Raw genomic sequence first — 23922 nt, 5'->3', positions numbered from 1 at the left:
CGTAGGTGTTGTCTAATATCTAATAGGTTTTCCTCGTCGCTAGTCTCACTTTCTAAAATACGTCTAAGTTTTCTGGAGTTGCGAAAATAAATGCTTCCATCGGAGTCGGTGTAGTCTTCCTCATTCATAAAAGGTCTTTCTGGGTTCTTGGGCTCAATCGTCAAATCTTCTTCTAACTTTTCTACATCTGGGCTAACATTATTTTGTCTTTCTGCAGTGATTTACTCCTTATTGTATCCTCTTTTTACCTTCATTGTAACCTGGGTATAAAATTGAATCCATCAGAACAAGAATTTATTGTTTATAATAGACTTTCACAAACATAACCACGATTCTGAGAGAAATGTTATTCGAAACGATTTTCACAAGAACTACCACTACCTCAGCCGATAACTGTACACAAATGTGTACGTTTATAATTGGCTATAAAAGCTATAAAATGCGACTTATAATTCAAAATACGATATTTAAACTTATACATTCATTGAAAGGGATTATATTTTACTTACCTGATATTTTATTTGGGAAGTAATAATGATTGTTTTTGAATAAATGGGAACACTTTCCGCACAAGAAGTTATCGTTGCAGTGCATAAAAACACCATGAATAAAGCAGAATATTCCGTTATACGTAGCGATTTGTTTTTCTTTAGTTGAGGGATTCTATATTGAAATATTCTCTAATAAAATTTTACTTCATTTCTCTTGAAATAACTAAAAAAAAAAATAAAAAAACCTAAACGTACACATATGCACCGATGTTCCTGAAGAGGTTAAGCCGCAGCGTTGCACTTGAAACATGTTACTTGGCGTTTGAGTGTCTGAAAAGCACCTTAGCAGCATATTTCTGCGCCAGCAACATGTTGCTTGCTTGTTAAGTGCCTTACATATTCTAACATTTGCTCCCGTTTAGGTTTTTCATGTTTAAAAAATAAATAAAAATGTTTGTGACAAGAGAAAATCGACTTCAAATACCTGCAGTCATACTCTGCTTGCAGTAACAATTTAGTATTTTTTATATATAATATTTTTTTATAATTATTAAAATTTTTTATCACAAATATAATATGCCAAACCACAAACTTATTTATCTAAAAAAATTATTTTGGTTTAAATACTTCTCATCAGCAATATATAGTAATATTCGTACTAGCAACATGTTGCACGAAATGTATGTATATTGCCACGAAAATCAAAAATAGGTATATCCATACATCTATTTCTGTTTAATGGTTTATAAAATTGATGTTTACTTACAAAATGTCTTCAGCAACATATCATCGTAACAGCAATATGTTGCACTGCTCCAATTTTTCGAATTCATTCTTCAACATTAACACTAACTACAGCCTTTAAACTCTCGCCACCTCTTAAAAAATCGCCACTTTGACACAACATGTTCCTTCACTAGCTCATATTTTTCAGTAAGACTCAGTACTCTGCGCAAAGTAGCAGCTGACTTTTTTCAATAGCTGCTGTTAGCAACTCAACACTTCCACATCCACAAAGCAACAATAGCAAAGACAATACCACAAATAAATAATGCTTATGAAATGGAGGCGAAGGCAAAAGTCAGTGGATGAAGAAGCTGAAACCGAATTGCGTGTTTAATAATAAAAATAAAAATAAAAAAAAAAAACAACTAAACTGCAATACCAACGGCGCACCTTGCTTCGTGCGCAACAATTTCATTCTACTTAATAGTGGCAGAGATACATCTACACATTAATTCGTCGCAAAAATTAAAAGTAGCAATGAACGGCAGCAACATTTCAAGTTCTCTGCAGTGCTGATGACGACAGGTGAATTGTGCTATGAGATATATTGACAATATTAATAACATTAAAACAACAACAACAAATAATACACCTAGCAGACGAAATATAAACTGGTGGGTATCAACTGTGTGTGTGTGCAACAGTGGCGTGTGTAAGTAAAGTGGCAGAAGTTACCACAAATACAGCTGCAATATTGTGTATGTGTGTGTTGGTCAATTCCACTACATACATACATATGTATGCACGCATCTCTGTACACACATACATTACACTGCCGCTGTTGACTTTTGTGTTGCTACTGGTTTCAAAGGGTCCCATAACGCATACACCTGCGTGTGTGTGCATCTTTCAACGGTAATTGTGGCGCAGTTGACAGACAGCAGCACAGCAGCACAGCAACACATTGATGTGTACAACAAAAGCAACCGCAACATTACTGAAGCAGTAAGCATAAGCCAAGAAAATGACGATAATGCCGGTGGATGTTGCTGGCGACTAGTAGCCGGCTGTTACTAGCAACAGCCTAGTGGATATATACAGACATGCTTATACACATATATTCTTATTTATGCAGGCGTATAATATGGCTGTTGTTTTTGTTTCTTCAGTTTTTATTAATTTCTTGATATGATTGTTGTTGTTTATAATGATGATGTGCTGTTGGCAGATAAGCACAAGTAAACAACAGACATAAAAACTGGCTTGAAAGGCAGCTGGAAATATTATGTGCACATATGAGTTTGTGTGTGTGTGTGTGTGTGTATGTGCTGCTAACAGGTAGTGGCTTACTATTTGAGTGAAGTTAGCAGTGCTTGCAACTGCCACGCTAGTTTTTTTCTTAAGTTTTTTAGTTGCCACGTTTTAGCGCAGTGTTGCTTTATGAGCAACAGCTCTCGTCCATTTGAAGCGGCTGCTATGCCATTCAACATTTATTGCTGTCGCTTTAACGCCCATACATGTACATATAGCACACACTCAAAAATAATTGTTATAATTAATTTAATTAAAAAAATCATCTTGGTGCAGCACTTACCAAGTACTTTGCTGCAACCTAATACAACACAATAACAAAGTCGAAGTTGGGAAAAATTTAAATATTGGCGGTGCTGAAGCGCGAAATGCTGCTTCAATTGGATTGCCAACTACTGTTGGATGAGCGACCGACCGGCCGGTAGCGGTGCAAGTGGGCGAGCGCTTGCTTAGAAGTTATCAGTCCAAGCAACAACCACAAGAAAAATGTATTTGCTACAAAGTTGGCAAATGTTGCGCTCACCTTGGTTAAGCAAAAGCAATAAAATTTAAATCAGTTTTCTTTGGAAGTGCTTAGACACACATGCATACACACAAATTTAAAAATAAAAATAAAAATAAAAACAATAAGCGCACTGCAAGTACAACAAACAAGAGCAGCTTTAAGCTGTCTGCATTTGCTTACACCTCGCTGTTGTTTTCATTTACTTTGTTGCGTTTTTTTTATTGTTGCTGAAACGTTTAAGAATCCGCGCATACACGTTCTCCTGTTTTTTGTTTTATTATTATTGTTATGCCATTTGCTTGTGGATTTGTTGGTGTTGCTGCTTCTGTAGCGTTGATGTGCTGTTGTAATGTGTGGGAATGTTTTAATAATTCCGCACGCATTCACGTGAGGCGCGCTGCTTCATACGAACCGCACTACATACATACATACATATGTACATAAGTACGTTTGGACATGAGTCCGCTGCTAGTAAGCAATGACCATGCCTTAAAACACCAGCAACAACAATAACAAGTAAAATAGCGAAGCAATAAAATGAAATAAGAAACATTACACGCATATCAGTACATTTACCAACCGGCGATTTCATGCCAACCAACAACTTACAAACAATAAATATCTAAAAGAACAACAAAAGCAAAAGTTACTCAAATAAGTAGCTCAAAGGAAAGGTGCTCAGAAATGTACTCAAACAAATATTTGTATGTGTGTGAGCGCACATACTTTTCTTGTTTTTATTGTTATAGTTGCTGTTCCACTTGTAGGTTGCTTGCAATGCACAGTGCGTGCCGGCTTGTGGCAAGCTAACGCACTTCTTAGCACAACAGCCTACGCCTAATGCTACATATACTCACACACATACATACAGTAGCGGGCACAATAAATCGAACCACCAAATTTTGAGTGTTAGCTGTTTTACTGTTTTTTGCTTTTTTTTTTTAAACGATGCTAACAATTTTCTTCCGCACAAAAAATTTGTCGAACGTGCAGCAGGCAAAAAGTTTTTTGTTTTAATCAACGGTTTTGTAGACACTTGCAAATTTCACTTTATTACAATATACTAAAATTACTACTTACCGAAAATTCTGATTAAAAAGTGTGAAGTTTGCGAAATTTTCATATTTTTTGCACAAAGTTTGAAAAACGATTTATATGATTTTTGTTGCATAAGAAGTTAAACTTTTATAAAAAATTAGTAAACACCAAATAAAGAAAAGTAAAATAGCCACCACTGGTCAAAATGTCGCAAACCTACTTTATTTGCCATGAGTGTAACTAAAAAATGTTATATCACATTGTAAATTAGTAGGTACGGTTTATTAAAATTCTGTTCACGAAAAGATTCTCGAAGTCTACAGCGAACTGTTCTCGAACTAAATACATTGTATCCCAATTTCTGGGAAGACCTACTTTGTATCGCAGGTTCGAGTATATTTTGCAAATTGTTACTATTGCCTTCCAGTTCTAAGCCCTATCTATCCAAATGCTACACTGACAATTCCACCCCGGGGATTAAAAATTGTGTATTTTATCGGAGTAAAAATTTTGCTCTGGTCACTTTCAGTGATTTTGTTTTTTATAATTCGGAGTTTTTGAATTTTTCCTGTTCCTTTTTTTTACACTAAAGAAGTAGTCTTCCTCGGAATATTATTTCTGCTGACTTTTATATCCCACCTGCCCATATTTCTTTGTCCGCAACTGTATGTACACAATACTTCACACTCATCATTGCACCTTTGCACAAATGATGTTGGCCATGTTTGTGCGTTGTGATTTTTTGCATATCAACTGATTTATGGCCGCAATTCCACAGCGTGGCGCGTTCCCCTTGACTATTAACTACGCCTTTAACCGCTCAACAACTCCCATTCTCACTGGCATTTTACGGCAATTCGTTGAATTCAAATGAATTATTGGTAATTGATTTTTAGGTGAAGGCCCTTTTCTCAGCCTATGAAAATTCTATTCGCCCTCTTCGTCTATTCGCTGCTATCCCACCACTCACTTTTGCTTCTGTTTGTTTTTAGTTCCACAAAAGGTTGATTATTTTATTTTTCGTCCTATCCTTTCCCCTTTGCGCTCTTCATTTTTCATTTAAGGTTGGGCATATCACCGTCGATTTGCATGTCGTTATATTCTTCTTATTCTTGCTAATAACCTCGCATAATTTACGATTTAGGTTACTTGCTGCCTTGCATACGGCATATCAATTACAATTTTCCTTCATTTATTTGTATTATTTAAATGGAATTTATGAAATTTGTATGCTCTGCATTCAAGCGCTTCACTAGTTATTCAATGTATGCTTTTATATTTTTGCTAATAGTCAAGGTAATATTATTTTAAATTTAGTACTTTATTGTTTACCGTTTAGTGTTTGCACAGCGGAATAGAAAAAAAGTAAAAAAAAGCAGCAAATGTCTTTTCGCCAACAGTTTACTAAGATTTTTTTTTAACATTTTCTGAAAAAGCAAAAATTGGGATGTGATGTGATCGCCACTGATCCTCGGCACACCGCAAAGTTGCTTGGACTATAGTACCTTTTCCACATTTTTACCGAACGTTACTTTTTGTACAACATCATGGGTTTCGTGCTTAATGTTTTCGGGAGTGCCAGTAGATCATTACACGATCGTTTCTCTCAGCTTGTCAGTAGTAATTTTAAGGTCACCAACCACCTGCATTCCAAATTGCCAATACATGCTCCAGATCTATGTTATCCAATAAAAAGAAGGCTTTGCTGGAGTTAACTATATACGATGAAATTTTAGATAGTATCTGATGGCAAATCAGACCTGACAGCTTTTTTATTTTAAGATTTTCAAATTTGTCCTTTCTGTGTCCAAAATTAATACAATTCTCTAGATCTCTGCACGATCACTGATCGTCTGCATATTCCTATTTTATTTTTGTTATATCTATTATAAGTTTTCCAATAAAAAAAAAACTTTCTTTCAGATCATAACACGATCCACAAAATCTTCAGCTTATCATTATACAAAAGCTTTGGTTTAAGCTATTTGAGTTTAAAAATCAACAAAAATGTATATGTAATTGCCAATAGTTTCGCTCTACATCTACATGATCACTCATTGCCGGCGCATTTCATTTTTATTATCTGTAGGTCGTTGCAAAAAACTTTCATGGTAAACATATTTTCTTTTTAGTGCATAGAAAATATTAAAAACAAGAATTTTACAATATATCGTTTTTATAGCGTTTTCGTTTCACTTTTGCAACTTCTTTTAGTGTTAATAATTTTCTTTTGCAAGTACCATAAAAAACCTTTTCTTTTATCATAAAATGCCGAAATAAATTCTTTGGCTCGCGTGATCCTTAGCCTTGCATTATAAATAATTTAAATTCTTTATTCGTATTTTTCAACTTCTTACACCGATCTTGGTTAATTATTTCATTTATGAGCAATTCCGTTTTTAGTTTACAGCTTTTGGTTGAAGCTCATGAGCGCCATGATCAGCACGATCGTCACGACACCAATCACAAATTGCTTTGGAGTAAAGTTCATAGTTATTTACTTTCTTTTCAAATGAGGCTGCATAGCAAATGTTATTATCAATAAATTTTACGAAAGATTGCCTTGATCGTTATGCTTTTCAATGGAGTTTTTGCACCTTTTTGCCTTTTTTATTTTAAATTTTTTTTCTTTTTGGTTTTTTTACTTTTGAATAATACCTCTATTGTATTTTTGTCATATTTGCATACGCGGTGTAGTGCTGGAACAACAGACTGACTGACTTGTCAGGCTCTCCACTAACTAGGCTTTTGTCGTTGTAATCATGCGTCCACCATTTCAGCCAGTTGTTATGGCAATTTGCGCTTGTCCGCTTGTTCTGGCCACGGTTTGCAGACACTCAGCCAACCCATAAACAACTGACAACCGGGTGGACTCACTGATACTCCAGTGCGTGGCAGCCAAACTGACCACTTGTTGCTTGCTGACAACACATCTTCTACAGCTGCAATATCCTGCATGCTGGTGTGCGTCATTTGAATGTTACACCGACACTACTACCATCAGTACCTTCAGCGATGCGATTTTTTTTTAACTCTGATTTTGTCTACGTTTGCTGATTATCTGTGGAACAGGTGATTCGTCTTGTGTCTTCTGCCTGAAAGTCTGCCTCTACTGCAATCTCAAGCAGCTCAACTTTGTTTTTTTGTTTTTCTTTTTTTTTGTAACTGTTTTTGTTTTGATTTCTCATTACTCACTAGTTGCTAGCGGCCTTGTTGGTTGTCCCATTGCCTTTGCTTGACTTGCTTATGAGTTAAAGAAAAGCCCTTAAGTTGATTTATTTGCATTTTCATTGATTTACTCAGCCACGGCAGAGTCAGTCAAGTGAGAAAATAAGCAGGCTCGTGCAGAGTGCTGATTGTGGCTGGCATGGCAGGTTGTTTCTTTCAGCTAGGTCTGTTCTTCAACGGTGCGTATATTAATATATGAATCGTTTTCAAAAATTTGCATACTCATTGGCAGTTGCGCCGCGAAACACAAATAAATATGACGCTTAAATTGTCTGCTAAGAAACGTAGCAAGTAACAGCCAGCTAGGTTTTTGTTTGTAAACTTGGCGCTCTTCTTTATCTGATCTGAGGGATCTGGGAACGCAGTGAAATCTTTCTGCTCTTTGGACTTTCAAGTATAAATACACATAGACATCTAAATTATAGGCAGTGAGTGCTACTGAAATTTGTACCGCTGTGTTTTTGCAATGTTTTCAAAGTTCCTTTTTATTTTGTTATGTTTTGTTAATTTTTTGAATATGCAGTTACGTTCGATCAGTCCAATTTTTGATCACCCGAATTTGAATTTTGCAATAACCCGATTGTTAACCCGTGCCCATTTTCTCCATAGAAATAAAGATTATATTTATGAATGCGTGCTATGGCGAGAGTGCTCAGCAGAAACTTTACAACTTCTACACTCTTGCACACTAAAAAGATTTAATGATGTACAAAACTACTACTTTTAAATCTGATACAATTGTGCTAATTTTTCTTGACTATAATCCATCTATATTGTTTTTCTTGGAATATGAACTCCATTTTTTTTTATAAATTAACAAGCAAAAAATATTAGCACGTATCAGAAATAGGTGAGGAGCTACTGCGGCACTTCTGTGGCCACCTTCGGTCTCAAAAAAAAAATAACCGGAAACCAATACACTTTGAAAACATTGTAAAAAAATAGCTGCTCGATTTTCAATGACTCTCACTGTATCTTTATGCAGTATATTTGCTCTACAGCTAGCGGCCATTTTTTGATTTACTCTATTTCCTACGTTTTCCACCTCTCAAACACTCCTCTAACTCCTTCATTTATGTTACATTTTGAATTTTTTTCTTGGCAATTTTAAAATTAAAATTGATTTTAATGAAGTAGCTTGTTATGCTGGCTTTTGACGTGCTTTTGTTAGCTGACTATCATAACTGGAGTGTAGCAAGCAACTGTGACGACAATAACAACAACATAATCATACTTTTTTTTTTGTCTTTGTTCGAATCACATTAATAAGCACTCCAACCGCTTGTAAACAGCATTTTTTGTAGTAGACAATTCACCGTCGCTGCGCATGCGTGCCAGTTTGTCGTTGAAAGTACTGCAAATATCATCTACATACATGCTCGTGTGTGTTTAAGTAAAATTTGTTGAGCCACATTACTAACAAATATATTTGCAATGCTTTCTAAATTGTTGTCATTGAAGATTTTTGACATTCATTTTTTATTTTTACTGGAGCAACTTCTTGTATACGCCTCACGCTTAGTTGCACATAATAGATCATACTTGCTGCCTAAGAAAAAAAGGAGTATATTTTTTTGCCGAGTTTCGCAATATTTTCGCAACTGGGTCAAGCGTTGCTTTTTGGTGAATTTACGAAAAAAAATTTGCGTGTGAAAAATTTAATCATTTGAATGGCATGGAGAAAGCGTAGCTCCTCGGTATACATATTCTTTAGTCTTTTATTTTTTTGTTTCCTTTTTTTGAATTATTTTTTTTTTGTGAGTTTTGTTAAAAAATTTTACCGAGTTCAAAACCCCCCATCGATGAAGGCAGATAATAAAATGCTAAAAATATCATATCACCCCCACTTCCTACTTAAATCGCAAAACGTATTATATTGGTGTACACTTTTTCACTCTTCGAAAGCGCCAACGCGATTCACTTGCCATCATTAGTTGATGGTAGCAGCAACAAAAGTAAATGACAAGTGAGCGCACGTCTGTCAGTCGCAAATCAAACTACGACTTCAACATCAACTGAAATCATCTTTAGAAATACGAGCATAGTCAAAAACGAAAAAAGCATGCCTATCCACGCATATGTGCTTGGTGTGAGTGTCACCAACATTGCCACGAGCAATAGCTAAGCAATTGATTTTAAATATATACTCGCATTACTCGTATGTGCACGATCAGCAAAGAAGATCCGCGCGATCAGAAGCAACCTACCAACCCTAGTTGGCAACTGACTGACCAACCGACCAATGGCCACGGCTAACTCGTTGTTGTCACTAGTGTTGCTGAGTGACAGGCGCAAAGGCAAGCTAACGCATAGACTGCTTGATTGACTGCCACTGGTCGAGCAGCAGCCAGGAGTGAAAGAGGCAAGATCCAAAAAATCGGGAACTGACTCTGCTCACTTATCTTCGCAGTTAACTGCAGCGGGTGGAAGCTATACGAAAAAAAAACGAAAAACGAAACGCACACAGTAAATAACTCCACTTGCAGTTGGTCATTTGGCGAAAGGTGACGCGGACGTAGTGCACAGTGCGCAGCTAGCCGGTGATCATGGTGATCTTTTACTTGGTCTCAAGTTGGTGTGCCCGTCAAAGCAATGTTGAATGTAAGCGCATTGTGTATGCGTAGCTAGTCGAGGTGCTTTTAAGCGTAACTGGACCTAGGTTTGTGCGCCGGTGTGTGAACAAGAGCGCTGATCTCTCATTGTGTGCACTTTTTATTCGCACTGCATCTTCACCACGCGTTCCACTTACATACATGCATATGTACTTCGACTTCTTACTTGCCTTTGGTACTTTCTGTGCGCGTATTTCTGTTTGTCAGTCTCAATCTATCTATATGTCTGTATGTCTGTTTGTCGCTCTTTGTCCAGCCATCCGTCGTCCGTCCATTTGTTGTGTGTGTTTATGGTGTGTGACCATTTTTGCAAATTATTTCTCACGGCCAATAAGCACATGCATGGCAAATGCACAAACACAAATGTACGCGCGCAATGACACACACTCACAGACAATCACTTACTTTACTGATTAAACACAACTCAAAGGAATATCAAGTAAGCTCCAACAATGTCTGATCTTTTCTTGTTGCCTCTACCACTGGCTGCCACAATGCGTCAAGTTATTTTAGTGGAAAAAGGAAGAAGCGATCGCGTTCGAAATTTTATTTTAAGTCGCGGTAGTAGTGAGCACGAGAATAAGGGATATGATGCACACAGCCGAAATGAGTAAGAAAAAAGTTATTTAATTTAATAATGACAATAATAATGCAGAACTAACACGAAAACACAAGCTGCCAACTCAGCAGCGGCAAGTGATCCCGTCTTGGTAAAAAAATTAAATGGGGGGGGCGGGGAAAGACCAAAAAATGCTTGACTCGCATTAAAAGCATTGGCTGACCACGTGGTCCACGCAATGACCAGCAGCAATTATAGTAAAAAATTTTGTTTATATTTATATAATTCCTTTTATTTATCTTCTACTCTGACTCCTTTCAAATCATTCTCTTAAAAGCTGTGATCGCTTGCAGTCCAGTCAGGCGTCCAATGTATGGCTCATTTTCCCAACTTTTTATGTTTCTTTCACTTCTCTTGCTCTTTGCCGCATTTCGCCTGATTGTTGCATGAATGATAATTAAATGCAACAACATGTTTACTGCATACGTGCGAGAATTTTTAAAATACGCCAGCAACGCCAACTCGTTCAAAATATCGTTGATTTCGTGTTTTGTGTTGCCTTCCCTCTCTGCTGTGTTGAGTTGGATATTTATCAATTCGTTGTAAAGCTTACTTGCAAATTGGAACACTTTAAGCGCACTCTTCTTACAGCGACCGTCGTCTACTGCGTCGTGTGATGTGGCCACTAAAACGATCCCTCCTCTCCTTCTGGGGGAGACACCCTTCCCGGAACTGCTTTCTATATTACTACGGGAGGGCCCAGAACGGCATCCATAAAGGACCAATTCTATTCACCCACGTCTGGGTCCACCATATTTGTAGCCAGATTTCATGCTATGGGCTCGTCTTCTTGTGTCTCTATCTGTGCGGCTTCACTTTGTCTCATTGTGTCGAGGTCGATCTTTTTTTCCGTAGTACGTTCTCAATGTATTTCTTTACCGCGTTCCAGCTGTCCTCGCGTTCGATCATTTTGCTAATTATGTTGCTCGGTGCGATGTCGCCAATCTGCTCCCTCAGAGCATTTCGTTCCGCGAGCCATCTATTACAACTAAAGAATGTGTGTGCAGCGTCATCGCTCAGCGCTTTGCAGTATATGCACATGGAATCGGTTCCCTTGCCCATGCGGTATAGGTGTATCTCCGGAAGTATCCGTGGCCCGAGAGGAACTGAGTTAAGAAGTAGCTCACTTCCCCGAAGTTCCGTTGGACCCATTTGTCAATTGATGGAATAAGTTTCGCCGTCCATCTTCCACTCGGTTCAGTGTCCCATCGGCTTTGCCACCGCAGCATGGTTTGGCATCTCCGATCTGAGAAGCTAGTGATGACGTGGGCTTCATCGTCCCAAACAATCAAATACTCTCCGTCTTGCGCCTTTAGTAATTTTGATGTGCTCTTTCTTCGTATATGCTAAAACCATTGATAAAGGCTGGGCGCTACTTGGTTTCCGTGTGTAGCGAAAGTTCTTGTTGTAACCGTATGTTGCCTAAAAAGTCTACATTTAGTATTATTTAACACGAATACAAACCATTTTTATATATTCGTTGCGTTAATCTACTCTCTCAATCGAATAGATTATGTAAACGTTTTTCTAATTTAATTTATTTCTAAATATTCGTTAAGCATCCACACCTCACTTTCTTAGCTTGTTTGTGAACGTTTTCCAAATAGCAATATCGCACTTTGCTTCTCACTTAGGTATTTAGCTTAGTTACATGCCAAATGTAGTTTAGTTATTAACCTCTCTCTCTACCTTTTTTCTCTCTTTACAGTTGCCAAACCGGTTATAAGGGACCTCTGTGCAACGAATGTGAACCGTATCCCGGCTGTGTGCACGGCACATGCAACAAACCCTGGAAATGCATCTGTAAGGAAGGCTGGGGCGGTTTGCTTTGCAATCAGGACCTGAACTACTGCACCAACCATCGTCCCTGTCAAAATGGCGGTACCTGTTTTAATACCGGCCCTGATCTATACACCTGCAAGTGTCCACCGAATTTCCTTGGCTCTGAGTGCCAGACTGAGATCTCTTCATGCAAGGAGGCTAATCCCTGTCAGAATGGCGGCTCTTGTCGTGATGATGCTTCCAAGCGTGGCTACAAGTGTGATTGTTTGAAAGATTGGGGAGGACCGTTGTGCGCAGAAAGAATGATCACTTGCCTGGATAAACCGTGTCGTCACGGCAGCTGCCGCAACACTACGAAAGGATTTCAATGCGACTGTCCGAGCGGCTACAGCGGGCGCATCTGTGAACTGCATGTGGACAACTGTAATCCGAACCCCTGCCAAAATGGTGGTAGCTGTTTCATGACTCCGTCTGGAAATCACCAATGTCAGTGTCGTAGTGGTTTTACAGGTAGCATGTGTGAGCAGAACATAGATGATTGTCAGGGCAATCCGTGTCAGAACGGCGGCACCTGCATCGACATGGTCAATCAGTTTCGTTGCCAATGCGTGCCTGGATACTTGGGTTCTTTGTGCGCAGATAAAGTAGATTTGTGCTTAACGAAGCCTTGTGCGAATGGCGGCGTCTGCACGAACCTCAACAATGACTACAGATGCACATGTCGCGCTGGCTTCGCAGGCAAAGATTGTTCTATTGACATTGACGAGTGCATGTCGGCACCTTGTCGCAATGGTGGCACCTGCGTAAATCGCGTCAATAGTTTCCACTGCGTTTGTGCCAACAACTTCCGCGGTAAACAATGTGAGGATGAGTCTTACGCATCGGCTACGTATAATGCACGCCAATACGAAGCGACGCCACAAGCACGCAGTGACGGTTTGACAAGTGGGCAAGTCTTTCTGATTGCTATACTTTCGGTCGCTATGCCTGTGGTGGCGGTGATTGCAGCCTGTGTTGTGGTTTGCATGAAGCGCAAGCGTAAGCGTGCCCAGGAGAAGGACGATGCGGAGGCTCGCAAACAGAACGAACAAAACGCAGTGGCGACGCTGCATCACAACGTAAACAGCGGCGCTGGTATGGGCGTTATGAGCGGCGTGGTAGGCGGTGTAGGCTTGGGTATAAAGCGCACCTCTTCCTCTGGGCTGGCCTTCGACAATTCAAATCCAAACATTATTAAGAACACCTGGGACAAATCAGTGAATAACATTTCCGCTTCACCGAGTACAGATGACTGCTTGAATTCATCGCTTTATGGCACAGCGTTAGCCAATTATGCAGCAGATAATAACGCCAATTCGGAATTTTGTGGTGTCGGCCAAATAGCGCCTCTGCAACGTGCCAAATCACAGAAACAACTCAACACTGACCCCACTCTAATGCACCGCGCCTCGCAACTGTTGCACAGTGCCGCCAGTGCTGTAGCCGGTGCAAGTGCTGCTGCTGCGGCTGCAAATGCTGCTGGCGCCGGCATGAGTGGAGTGATCGGCGGTAATGGCGCTGTTGGTGGTGGTGGTGTTGCTGGTGTTGGTGGTGCAACCAAAGACTATGGTGTCCATAGCAGCAATGGCGGCGGCGGCGGCATAGCCGAAGGAAAACGCATCTCAGTGCTAGGTGAGAGCGCCTATTGCAGTCAGCGATGGCAATCGTTGGCGGCGGCGGGTGTGAGTGGTGGTTGTGCGTCACAAATGATGGCTGCATCAGCAGCGGCAGCGGCCGCGGCGGCGGGGAGCAGTGCGGCGGCATCTACAGCGCATCAACAACAACAACAGGCGCGTGCGGTGATGTGTGGCACGCCACATATGTGAGCGCGTGTTGTAAGTGAGCAGTTTTTGGCTGTGGCGTCAAGCGAGGTGAGCGGACACGGGGAACGCGTGCGTATGGTGTTAGCGCGTTGGTGGGGGCACGCGTAACGAGCTGTTGCTACATTTGCTACGATATTTCTTACAAAAAAAATCTTATTTTCTATATTAATATAATTTTTTTTTTCATGTAAATGCAAGAATTTTTACAAGTGAAAATGTGCTGCACCACCTTTTCAATTAACTTACATACACGCATATTTACATACTTAAATTTTTCTGTAATTTTTCGCTATTGAAAAGGACTGACGTTGATAAGAAATTCATTGTAAAAAAGCCGTATACGTATAAATTAAAATTAATTATATTTAAATAAATTAGATGTGCGCAATTGCGAGAAGCGAAGAGCGAACGAACGCGAATGGTGGTGAGAAGGCAAACACTGACATTTTTTTAGAAATTTAAAAAATTTACAAAAAAAAAACCAAATTTGCTGTATGTTGTGTGCTTCGTAGAATTTACAAGAAAGAAACTTAGCGTTATCAAATTTTTAATTATAACAATTTACTAAATTTAAATATTTAATAAGCGAAAAGCCTAGAAATGACGCATTCCGCTAGTAGCAAACGACGAGTAATTTTTGCATGACGCAGCCACACATTTGCCGATCAGACATTTTTGGATCTTTCTCTCTCATATAAATTATGTGCGAATTTTTCAAAATCTAGTTTTTTTATTCAATTTTTTTTTAGTGGAGTGCGCTGATTGCTGCAGCTGTGACGAATATTGAATTAAAAAATACTTCTTATTAAAACTAAGGTGTAAATGACAAAGCCACTCTGCTAAACTATAAACAAAAAAGACAAAATGAAGTGTCTGTTAAATTGGCATTTTAACTTGTTGCATGCAACTAAAAACAAAAACAAAAAAAACCGAAATTTTCATGTTTCAAAAATTAGTTTGTATATAATAACTTTTGCTAGTAAAATTGCCATTTATTCGACACATTACAGATTACTTGCAAATGCTTAGATTTTAGAATTTTTTTTCACAAAAATTCCACTGTTCAAGAAATTGAACCTTTTTGTGCTACGCCCGCACATAATTTTATTTAGGTACACATTTTTTTCCGAAAAGCAGTTTGTGGCGTGGCGCGCAGCAACAAAAACAAAAAACGAAATTAAGTGACTTGTAAATATTGATTTTAATTTTTTTGATTAAATTTACGCTCTTTTGACTTTCTATTAGTTTATTTAAACAACAAAATTCTAAATTATGAATTGTTCGTGCGGTGTGTTTGTGTTTTGTGCGGTGCATAAAATTTTTTGTAATTTTTAAGCGACGTGTTTAGGAACAAAGATTCATAAAAAAGCAACTAAAACTATATTTTTGGTGAATATCTTGTTGAGTTCAAAATAGGCTTCAAACTTTTTTCGAATTTTTTTTATAAATATATGCACAACTTTTGAACTCAAAAATATTTTTCGTATTAGATAAATATTTTTAAGTTCAAAAATATACTTTGAAAATGTCTGATTGTTGTTGCAATGCTTTCTTAAACTTATTTTTCAATATAATTTTTTAGGCCAAAAATTTGTATGCTGCCGTAGATATAAATTTTATTCTATCAAATAATTTTGTAACAAATAGTTTTTGTGTTTCTAGCCGAACAAAATTCTGGCACCCCGCACACTTAACCGCCCTTTGCGCTCCTCTAGTTAATTAGTTAACATTTATTTATAAATTTATATTTCTCACGCAAATTTAGCATACATTTTATATACTCTTACGTAAGTAGTACACAAGCAAAACAAACAAATCATAAAGTGAAGACAAAACTTTTATATTAAAAAAGCATTCGATAGTGATGTCCCTTATTCCTAAACTAAATTAAACTTAATTTCTACGCTATTTTTATTTTATGCATAATATACTTAGTTCAAATATTACTTGAAAAGCAAGCAAACACAAAATTATTCTAAATTTAAAAGTCGATTAATTTTTTTCTTAATTTTACAAGTAAAAAAAAAACAAAAAAATATGTAAACACTTAAAAAATTTGAAACTTTGGCATATCGTTGTTTAAGAGTTCAAAATGAATACACAAAGTTTGTGGCTCACTTGAGTTGTTCAATAATGTTTTTAATAAAAAGCTAATAAAACTTTTTTGGAAACACCAACCTATACATTTTTTTCAGTGTCACAAATCAAGTCAGCACAATTTTAGTGGTATGCACACACATGCATCCATACAATTTGCTTAGTTGTAATTATTAAAAAACTACTTTTTTACAAATGACAACGCACAACAGAACTGGAAAGTACACATACACATACCTATACACACAAACTATGGAGTAACACAATGTAATGAATTTATTAATTTCTAAGCGCTACTTGTATGAAAAACTATTCATATACATTTGAATTCTGCACAGAAATATTTTAAGCAAATGAAATTAAAAAAAGTTTTACCGACCACAAAGCAAATATTTTAAATTACAACTAAATTGTTGAAAATGTGTGAACTAAAATTTATTGTGAAAAAAACTGAAAATGAATGAAAAATTAAGCAATTCAATAATATTTATTGTGAATAAGAAATGTAAAAAAGTTGTATACTACGAGTTAAATGAAAAACAAAAATTAAAAAAATAAATACAATAAAAAAATGTAGATCTTAGACGCGCCTAAGTTGAAATATTTATTAAAAGCACGAAACATAAAATGATATGTCAATGAAACAAAAACAACAATGTGTTATTATTTTTACTATTATTCATTTTTAGCACAGCACAGTTGTATAAAAGAAGTTGCTAATTTCTCGTGATGATCTCAAATTTTGCGCGCGGCCGCAATTTTTCGCGATTGCAAAGCACGGAAGGGAAGTACTGTTCTATATATTGTATATATATATTTGTACTTGTTTGTTACTTTACGGCGGCAGAAAAAGTTCGACCATTTTTAATAACGAAAATAAACGCCCTGAAAATACCTGAAAATATTTAGGGTGGAAGTTCACAAAAACAAAAAAATCTGAAATGGCTCGAAAATCGCATTGAGTACAGCGATTTTTAGAGTTCACTCCTATAAAGCGCAAAAATAACGGCTCGCACTAACTCTCGGCGCTTACTAGCAATCCCCGTGAAATTTTTGCAAAATCTAACGACTTGTAACGTCAGCAAGCAAATTTCAAAATTTCCCATGCATGCACGTATGGCTGAGTAAACGTATGTATATGTGTATATGTGCACACATCCATGTGCATGTATACAAAACTTCTACCCTTTTCTGATTTCATTTGTGTCAAATAGCGATAATGTACGTGGGTGCATGTCTCCACTTATGAAATCTGTGTATAAATAAATAAAATATTGAAAACGAAAACAAAGTACATGTATATGTATCTGTTGTATAAGGTGTAGAACAGTGTAAAAAGCGCAGGTGAGGTGAAATAATAAAGGCAAAATGGTTCCTCGTTAGTTTTTAACCAATTTGTGAAAAGTAATTAGTTGTATGCAAATGACAAAAACAAAAATAAACAAAAAATATTAAATTTAAGTCCCACGCATAGACTAAACAAATGAATAAATAAAAACAAAATATACATGTGAATGTACATAAATGATTTAAATGTGGCTGCACGTAAGAAATTTATATATTAAAAATGCCAATTATAGCGGAAAAAATCACTTTTCCACACAGGAAGACTCACACAGGTAATTTTTTTTTTTTTTTTTTGTTTGTTTTTACTTAGAAAATTAAAAAAAAAGTTTTAGGAAAAATATGCAACTAAAACACTGTAAACGTTACAACGTTTTAAAACTAACTTTTCCAATTTTTTTATACTTTTTTTTGTTTTTTTTTTTATTTTAAAATATTTGCGGCACGCCAATACATTTTATTGTAGCTCTTAAATTTTTTAATAAACAAACTCAATCCGTTCTGATTTTTTGTTTTATTGTTATTTGCAATTTTTTATTATTGTTGATTTTTGTTTTTATTTACGAACTTTTTTTTATTTTTTGTTATATTTTTTTTTTTTTTTTTTTTTGAACCTTTTTCTAACTTTTTTCTCTTAATATTAGGGTTTTTCTTCTTTCTATGCTCTTAGTTTGCCGTAATTTACTATTTATCTGCTTATTTTATAGTTTTTCGATATATTTTGCTAATCTCTAATTAATTTTTATATTATTTTTTATTTTTTTATTATTTTTTAGTTATTTTTTTTATTTCTTCTGGTTTTTGGTTTATTTTTGGTTTAATTTTTCATCCTTTTCGAGATGTTTTGTTGACCTTTACATACAAATTTTTATTTATTTTTATTATGTAGTCTTGATTCTTTTTTTTTATTTTTTTTTTTCCTCTATCGATATATTTTATTGGCTTCAAGCTTCAATTATATTATTTCATTATTTTTTCTGTTTATATTACAAAGATTTTTTTTAATTTTCTAATAGGTCTATTTATAAGTTCGTGCGGTTTTACAACAGATGGCGTAACTTGATTATTATTCCATCGATCCACATTTCCAAACATTCATTGGAGAGCTACTGTCGTAAGGCACAAACGTCAGTATAAGTTTTTTATTTGAAGCGTAAACAACAATATTTTTACCACACTTGAAAATGTCGAATTTCGTGCCAAATAATGTGTTTTTGCGGGGAATTCTTCTTCATTATTTTAATATGAAGAAAAAAGCAGCCGAAAGTCATCGTATCTTGGTGGAAGTTTATGGTGAGCATGCTCTATCTGAGCGAACGTGCCAGAAGTGGTTTGCACGCTTTAAAAGTGGTGATTTTGGCTTGGAAGACGAAGAACGCGAGGGTGCGCCGCCAAAGTTCATGGATACCGAATTGGAGGAATTGCTCGATCAAGATCCGGCTCAAACGCAAGAAGAGGTTGCAAAAACTTTGGGAGTTGATCAATCAACCATTTCCAAACGTTTAAAAGCCATGGGAATGATCCGAAAGGTAGGCCATTGGGTGCCGTATGAATTGAAGCCAAGAGACGTTGAACGCCGTTTTATGGCATGCGAACAACTGCTTCAACGGCACAAAAGAAAGGGTTTTTTGCATCGAATTGTGACTGGCGATGAAAAGTGGGTCCATTACGACAATCCAAAACGTCGGGCAACGTATGGATACCCTGGCCATGCTTCAACATCGACGTCGGCGCAGAATATTCATGGCCTGAAGGTTATGCTGTGTATCTGGTGGGACCAGCTGGGTGTTGTGTATTATGAGCTACTGAAACCGAATGAAACGATTACGGGGGATGTCTACCGACGACAATTGATGCGTTTGAGCCGAGCACTGCGAGAAAAACGGCCGCAATACGCCGATAGACACGACAAAGTTATTTTGCAACATGACAATGCTCGGCCACATGTTGCACAAGTGGTCAAAACATACTTAGAAACGCTCAAATGGGATGTCCTACCCCACCCGCCGTATAGTCCAGACCTTGCGCCATCCGATTACTATCTCTTCCGATCGATGCAACATGGCCTGGCTGACCAGCACTTCCGTAATTACGATGAAGTCAAAAAATGCATCGATTCGTGGATTGCGGCAAAACCGACCGAATTTTTCACAAAGGGAATCCGTGAATTGCCAGAAAGATGGGAAAAAGTAGTAGTAAGCGATGGACAATATTTTGAATATTAAATTTGTAACCATTTTACGTCAATAAAGTTTCAAATTTCGAAAAAAAACCGCACGAACTTATTCATAGTCCTATTATATATTTTTTTTTTCATTGCAATGTAAAATTTTCCATTTTTTATAATTTGATTGTTATTTTTTAGTTTTAGTTTTTCGCATTTTTTAGTTTTCCCGTATTTGACATTTCTCCTTATTCATTTTGGTATGTTTTTTACTTATACATATATTTTTTTGTTGCTTTTTGAGTTTTTACTGTTTTTTTTTTGGGTTCTTATGATTTTTGGTTTGCTTTTTTCTTTTTTTTTAAATACTTTTTATTTGAACTAAATTTTTTTTTTTTGAGTTTGTGTTAAAAAATTTATGTAACGCAGTTAGTTTTAGTCAAAAGTTTTACATTTTTTTAATAAATTTACCTCATACATATATGTAGAGCTCATATTTTTAACATCTATTTGCGGAGCTAAAGAAAATTTTTTTATTTCACTACATACGTACATGCGTATATATGCATTTGTAATTTGTGTTGTGTGAGTCGGAAGAAAAGCAAAACCAGAATTGTGCGCTCCAATTATAAAAAAAATCCATCTTCACCACCCCTTCCGCCTATTCCGGAGTCGAGCATTTGAAACTTCTGAAAATCTGTATTGGAACAAAAATTTAATTGTGAGAGATAAAAGCAGAAAATACATACACATTTGCATATACATATGTAAATAGTAGTGTAAGCTATTGAATTGAAAAAAAAAAACAACTACATATAATTAAACACTGACATTTACTTATGTAGGTATGTACATATAATGAATGATGTAAGCAATTATAAATATATATTTATACCATATTAGTGTGTAATTTGTGTGCTTAGCTATAGGTACATCTGTAGTTATTGTACTTACAATTTAGTCTAAAAATTTTATATATAAAAATTGAAATTATTTGGCAGTTAGCTAACGAATGAATTTCAAAACAAAAAATAAAAAAATCGAATATAAAAATAAAAATATGGAAAATAAATCACATAAAAAAATATGAAAAACAGTATAATAAAATTTTTATGAATGAATTATTAAGAAAAATAAAAACAGTTTTTTATTTAATTTGGGATAATGGGATGTTGGTATTTGAGCAGATCTTTCTGCTGACTTTCCGTGTTATGCTTTTGTTATATGTATATGCATATTAGGCCGGGTCGATTTGTGGGGAGGCAAAAAAATCGCCCATTGCTCTGTGAAAATCGTATTCTAGGGATCAAAATAAGAAACTTTGCCGAAGGAACCATACCTCTAAAACGAATTCTGATGTCCCCCAATTTGGGTCGAACGAAAAATCCCACTTTGACCCATTTAGAGTGCTCCAATCGAGTCCAAATGTCTGACCGACCCCCACTAACTTTGGACGGCCCATCCACCCATGCCAGTGGCACACCCCCTGGAACTCCCCTGGGGGGTTCCCCATACAATCATTTCAAAATATCACCATTTTTGGCCTTTACATGAGAAAAGAAATTAAAAAGTTCGTCCCAAATTGGGGGACATCAGAATTCGTTTTAGAGGTATGGTTCCTTCGGCAAAGTTTCTTATTTTGATCCCTAGAATACGATTTTCACAGAGCAATGGGCGATTTTTTTTCCTCCCCACAAAAGACACTAAAAGGTCGACCCAAATTGGGGGACATCAGAATTCGTTTTAGAGGTATGGTTCCTTCGGCAAAGTTTCTTATTTTGATCCCTAGAATACGATTTTCACAAAGCATTGAGCGATTTTTTAATCGACCCGCCCTAATGCATATACAGTAGGTTCTGTTTTTATGCGGCTTTTTTTATGCGGTTTTTTTTAAATTAAAAAATGCATGTCGATCTATCGGGAATTGTACAGATTAGATGAGAAATGCTAACCCTACAAGTATGGAACCGCCTGTATAACCATCTAGATCTGACGTGTACATTTCCTCAAGTGACGAAAGTGATTTTACGCCAAATCCTAAACGAATGCGCAACATGTGGATATTGTCTGATTCTATTTCTGACGTAAATTAATTTTTCGATTCTGACGTTTCTTAAATAAAGATATAATTTTCAAAAATACACTATTTTGTTTGTGCGATTTTATTTAATTATTTCAGATTCATGCAGTCTATGGAACGTATCTATAGTTATAATATGGGACTAGCACCCTTTTTTTATGCGATTTTATTACATTAATTCAGATTTATGCGGTTCTTAGCACTTTTGAAACGTATCTATAGTTTTACTATAGAACTGGTAGCTTTTTTTATGCTGTGTTTTTTTATGCTGTTTCTTGCGGAACGTATCTACCGCATAAAAACAGAATCTACTGTATTAAATTTGCGTAAATAGATATGTAATAAGAATTTATTGCGGGCAAAAATTCCAAAGGTTTGTATAGAACCACTTGAAAAAATTAAAGCTTATAACCATTGGCTAGACTCCAGGTCTTTGGACCGAGCAGATTGTGGAGTAGTTAATAAGAATTCCGAAATATGTCAGTCCAGGTTCGATTTTGGCGTTAAGATAATGGGTATATTCAGAAACGCATTATAAATGCGCAGTAATTGCAGCGCTGGCAGCACTGCCAATGTGACAAGTGTTGCAATTGATAGATTGGCAGTATTAAAATTTTTCCTGCAAATAATGCGCGACGTTTGATACAAAAATGGCGTTTTCGAACGCGATGCATTTGCAGTACTGCCATATTTGCATTTCTGAGCGCATTGCCAACACTGCAAAAGTACGTTGCGCATTATAATGCGTTATTGAATATACCCAATATATGAGTTTGGGGAAATCGAAACCCATTATTTTCTCGGTAGGTATCTGTAGTGATCGATATCTCGTAAAGTATCTATCAAACAATTTAAAGTTTATGCTCGTTGACAAGGTGACATTTCACACTAAAAAATATGTTGTTGTTTCTTGTTAGTTCCATTCAGTTTGAGTTACAGGGTGTTAGCAATGGAAATTAACAAAGAAAAAAATCAGTACATTTCACAGTTTTTCTTTGATAAAGGCGAAAATGCAAGCCAGGCCGCTCAAATTGGGAATGATGTTTATGGTGCCGATACTGTAACAGCCAATTACGTGCATGTTTTCGTCGATTCCGTCCAGGTATTTTTGATATTAAAGATGCACCCCGCCGTCATGCACTAGGTAGACCCGCCGTCACAGAAATATCGAAGTTTACCGGCGTGTTAGTAGTCGTAGCCCAGGAGCTAAATATCGACCATAAAACAGTTTCAAACCATTTGCGCAAAAATGTTAAGCAAAATAGTGGATTCCTTTTTCCCCAGACTAAAATAAAGTAAGCAGAATGATCCTTCCCTCAACAGTCGGTTCTGCGTTACCGGAACGGCACGGATCTATATCCGGAGTGTCCTTCCAGCAGCTTCCACAAACATTTATGCTGTCACAACGACAATAGCAACAACAAAAATCCTATGATAGTAAGTATCTTTTCAGGAAAGTAAATTTCTCTAAACCTTGATATGCATCCAGCCCACTCCTGGGCCAAATGATTAGTCGCTTTAGTATAGGGCATAAGATCTATTTTAATAAAAAAAAAATGAGAAGCATTCTAGCGTCGCAAAGGCCTTACTCGTCCACATAATGGAATACAGTATCTTTGCCTTTCAGACACACACCGGGCAAATTCAAGTCTCTAAATTCAGTTTAATGGAAATTCTCGTTTAGCAGCATACAAATCTATGATTAAGGCAAAAATCTGGCTTAAAATACGTTTGCTGATGCTAGCAAAGACTTTCTTATTCAAAGCCGTAAAATGACCTTTTACATTGCCGGCATTACTCGAAGCTGTACAAATAATCTTAACGTTTTTGTGATAATTAATACGTTTTGTGTCAACCAGCTGTTTCACAGTAAGATCAAAACTCTAATATGCTTCTTCAATCTTGAAGCCGAGTTAAATAGATAAGTTATTCCTGCACAATTGGAAGAGTCCAGCGGAGTTTTACTCGCTTTGCTGGCAAACCCTTAATTTCCCTGACGCGTTATTGCTTTTAGGGATCTTCTCGATTCAAGTATCCATTCAATCGCTGATGGTGGCTTATAA

At 36.5% G+C, this 23922-nt stretch overlaps 1 protein-coding gene across 1 annotated transcript in view; it reads left to right on the top strand.

Annotated features, from left to right (window-relative positions):
- LOC128871803 (neurogenic locus protein delta) overlaps positions 1-16854 on the top strand; it is an 86119-nt gene extending 69265 nt beyond the window's left edge. Inside the window, exon 6 of the mRNA XM_054113886.1 lies at positions 12239-16854. Within this exon, the coding sequence (XP_053969861.1) occupies positions 12239-14177 (1939 nt within the window). The 3' untranslated portion in view covers positions 14178-16854. The remainder of the gene's footprint in view (positions 1-12238) is intronic.
- The last annotated feature ends 7068 nt before the right edge of the window (positions 16855-23922 follow it).

Source organism: Anastrepha ludens, chromosome 2, assembly GCF_028408465.1.
Source record: "Anastrepha ludens isolate Willacy chromosome 2, idAnaLude1.1, whole genome shotgun sequence".
NCBI lineage: Eukaryota > Metazoa > Arthropoda > Insecta > Diptera > Tephritidae > Anastrepha > Anastrepha ludens.
Note: the sequence above shows the minus strand (reverse complement) of the source record. Positions and strands in the feature narration are given on the sequence as shown.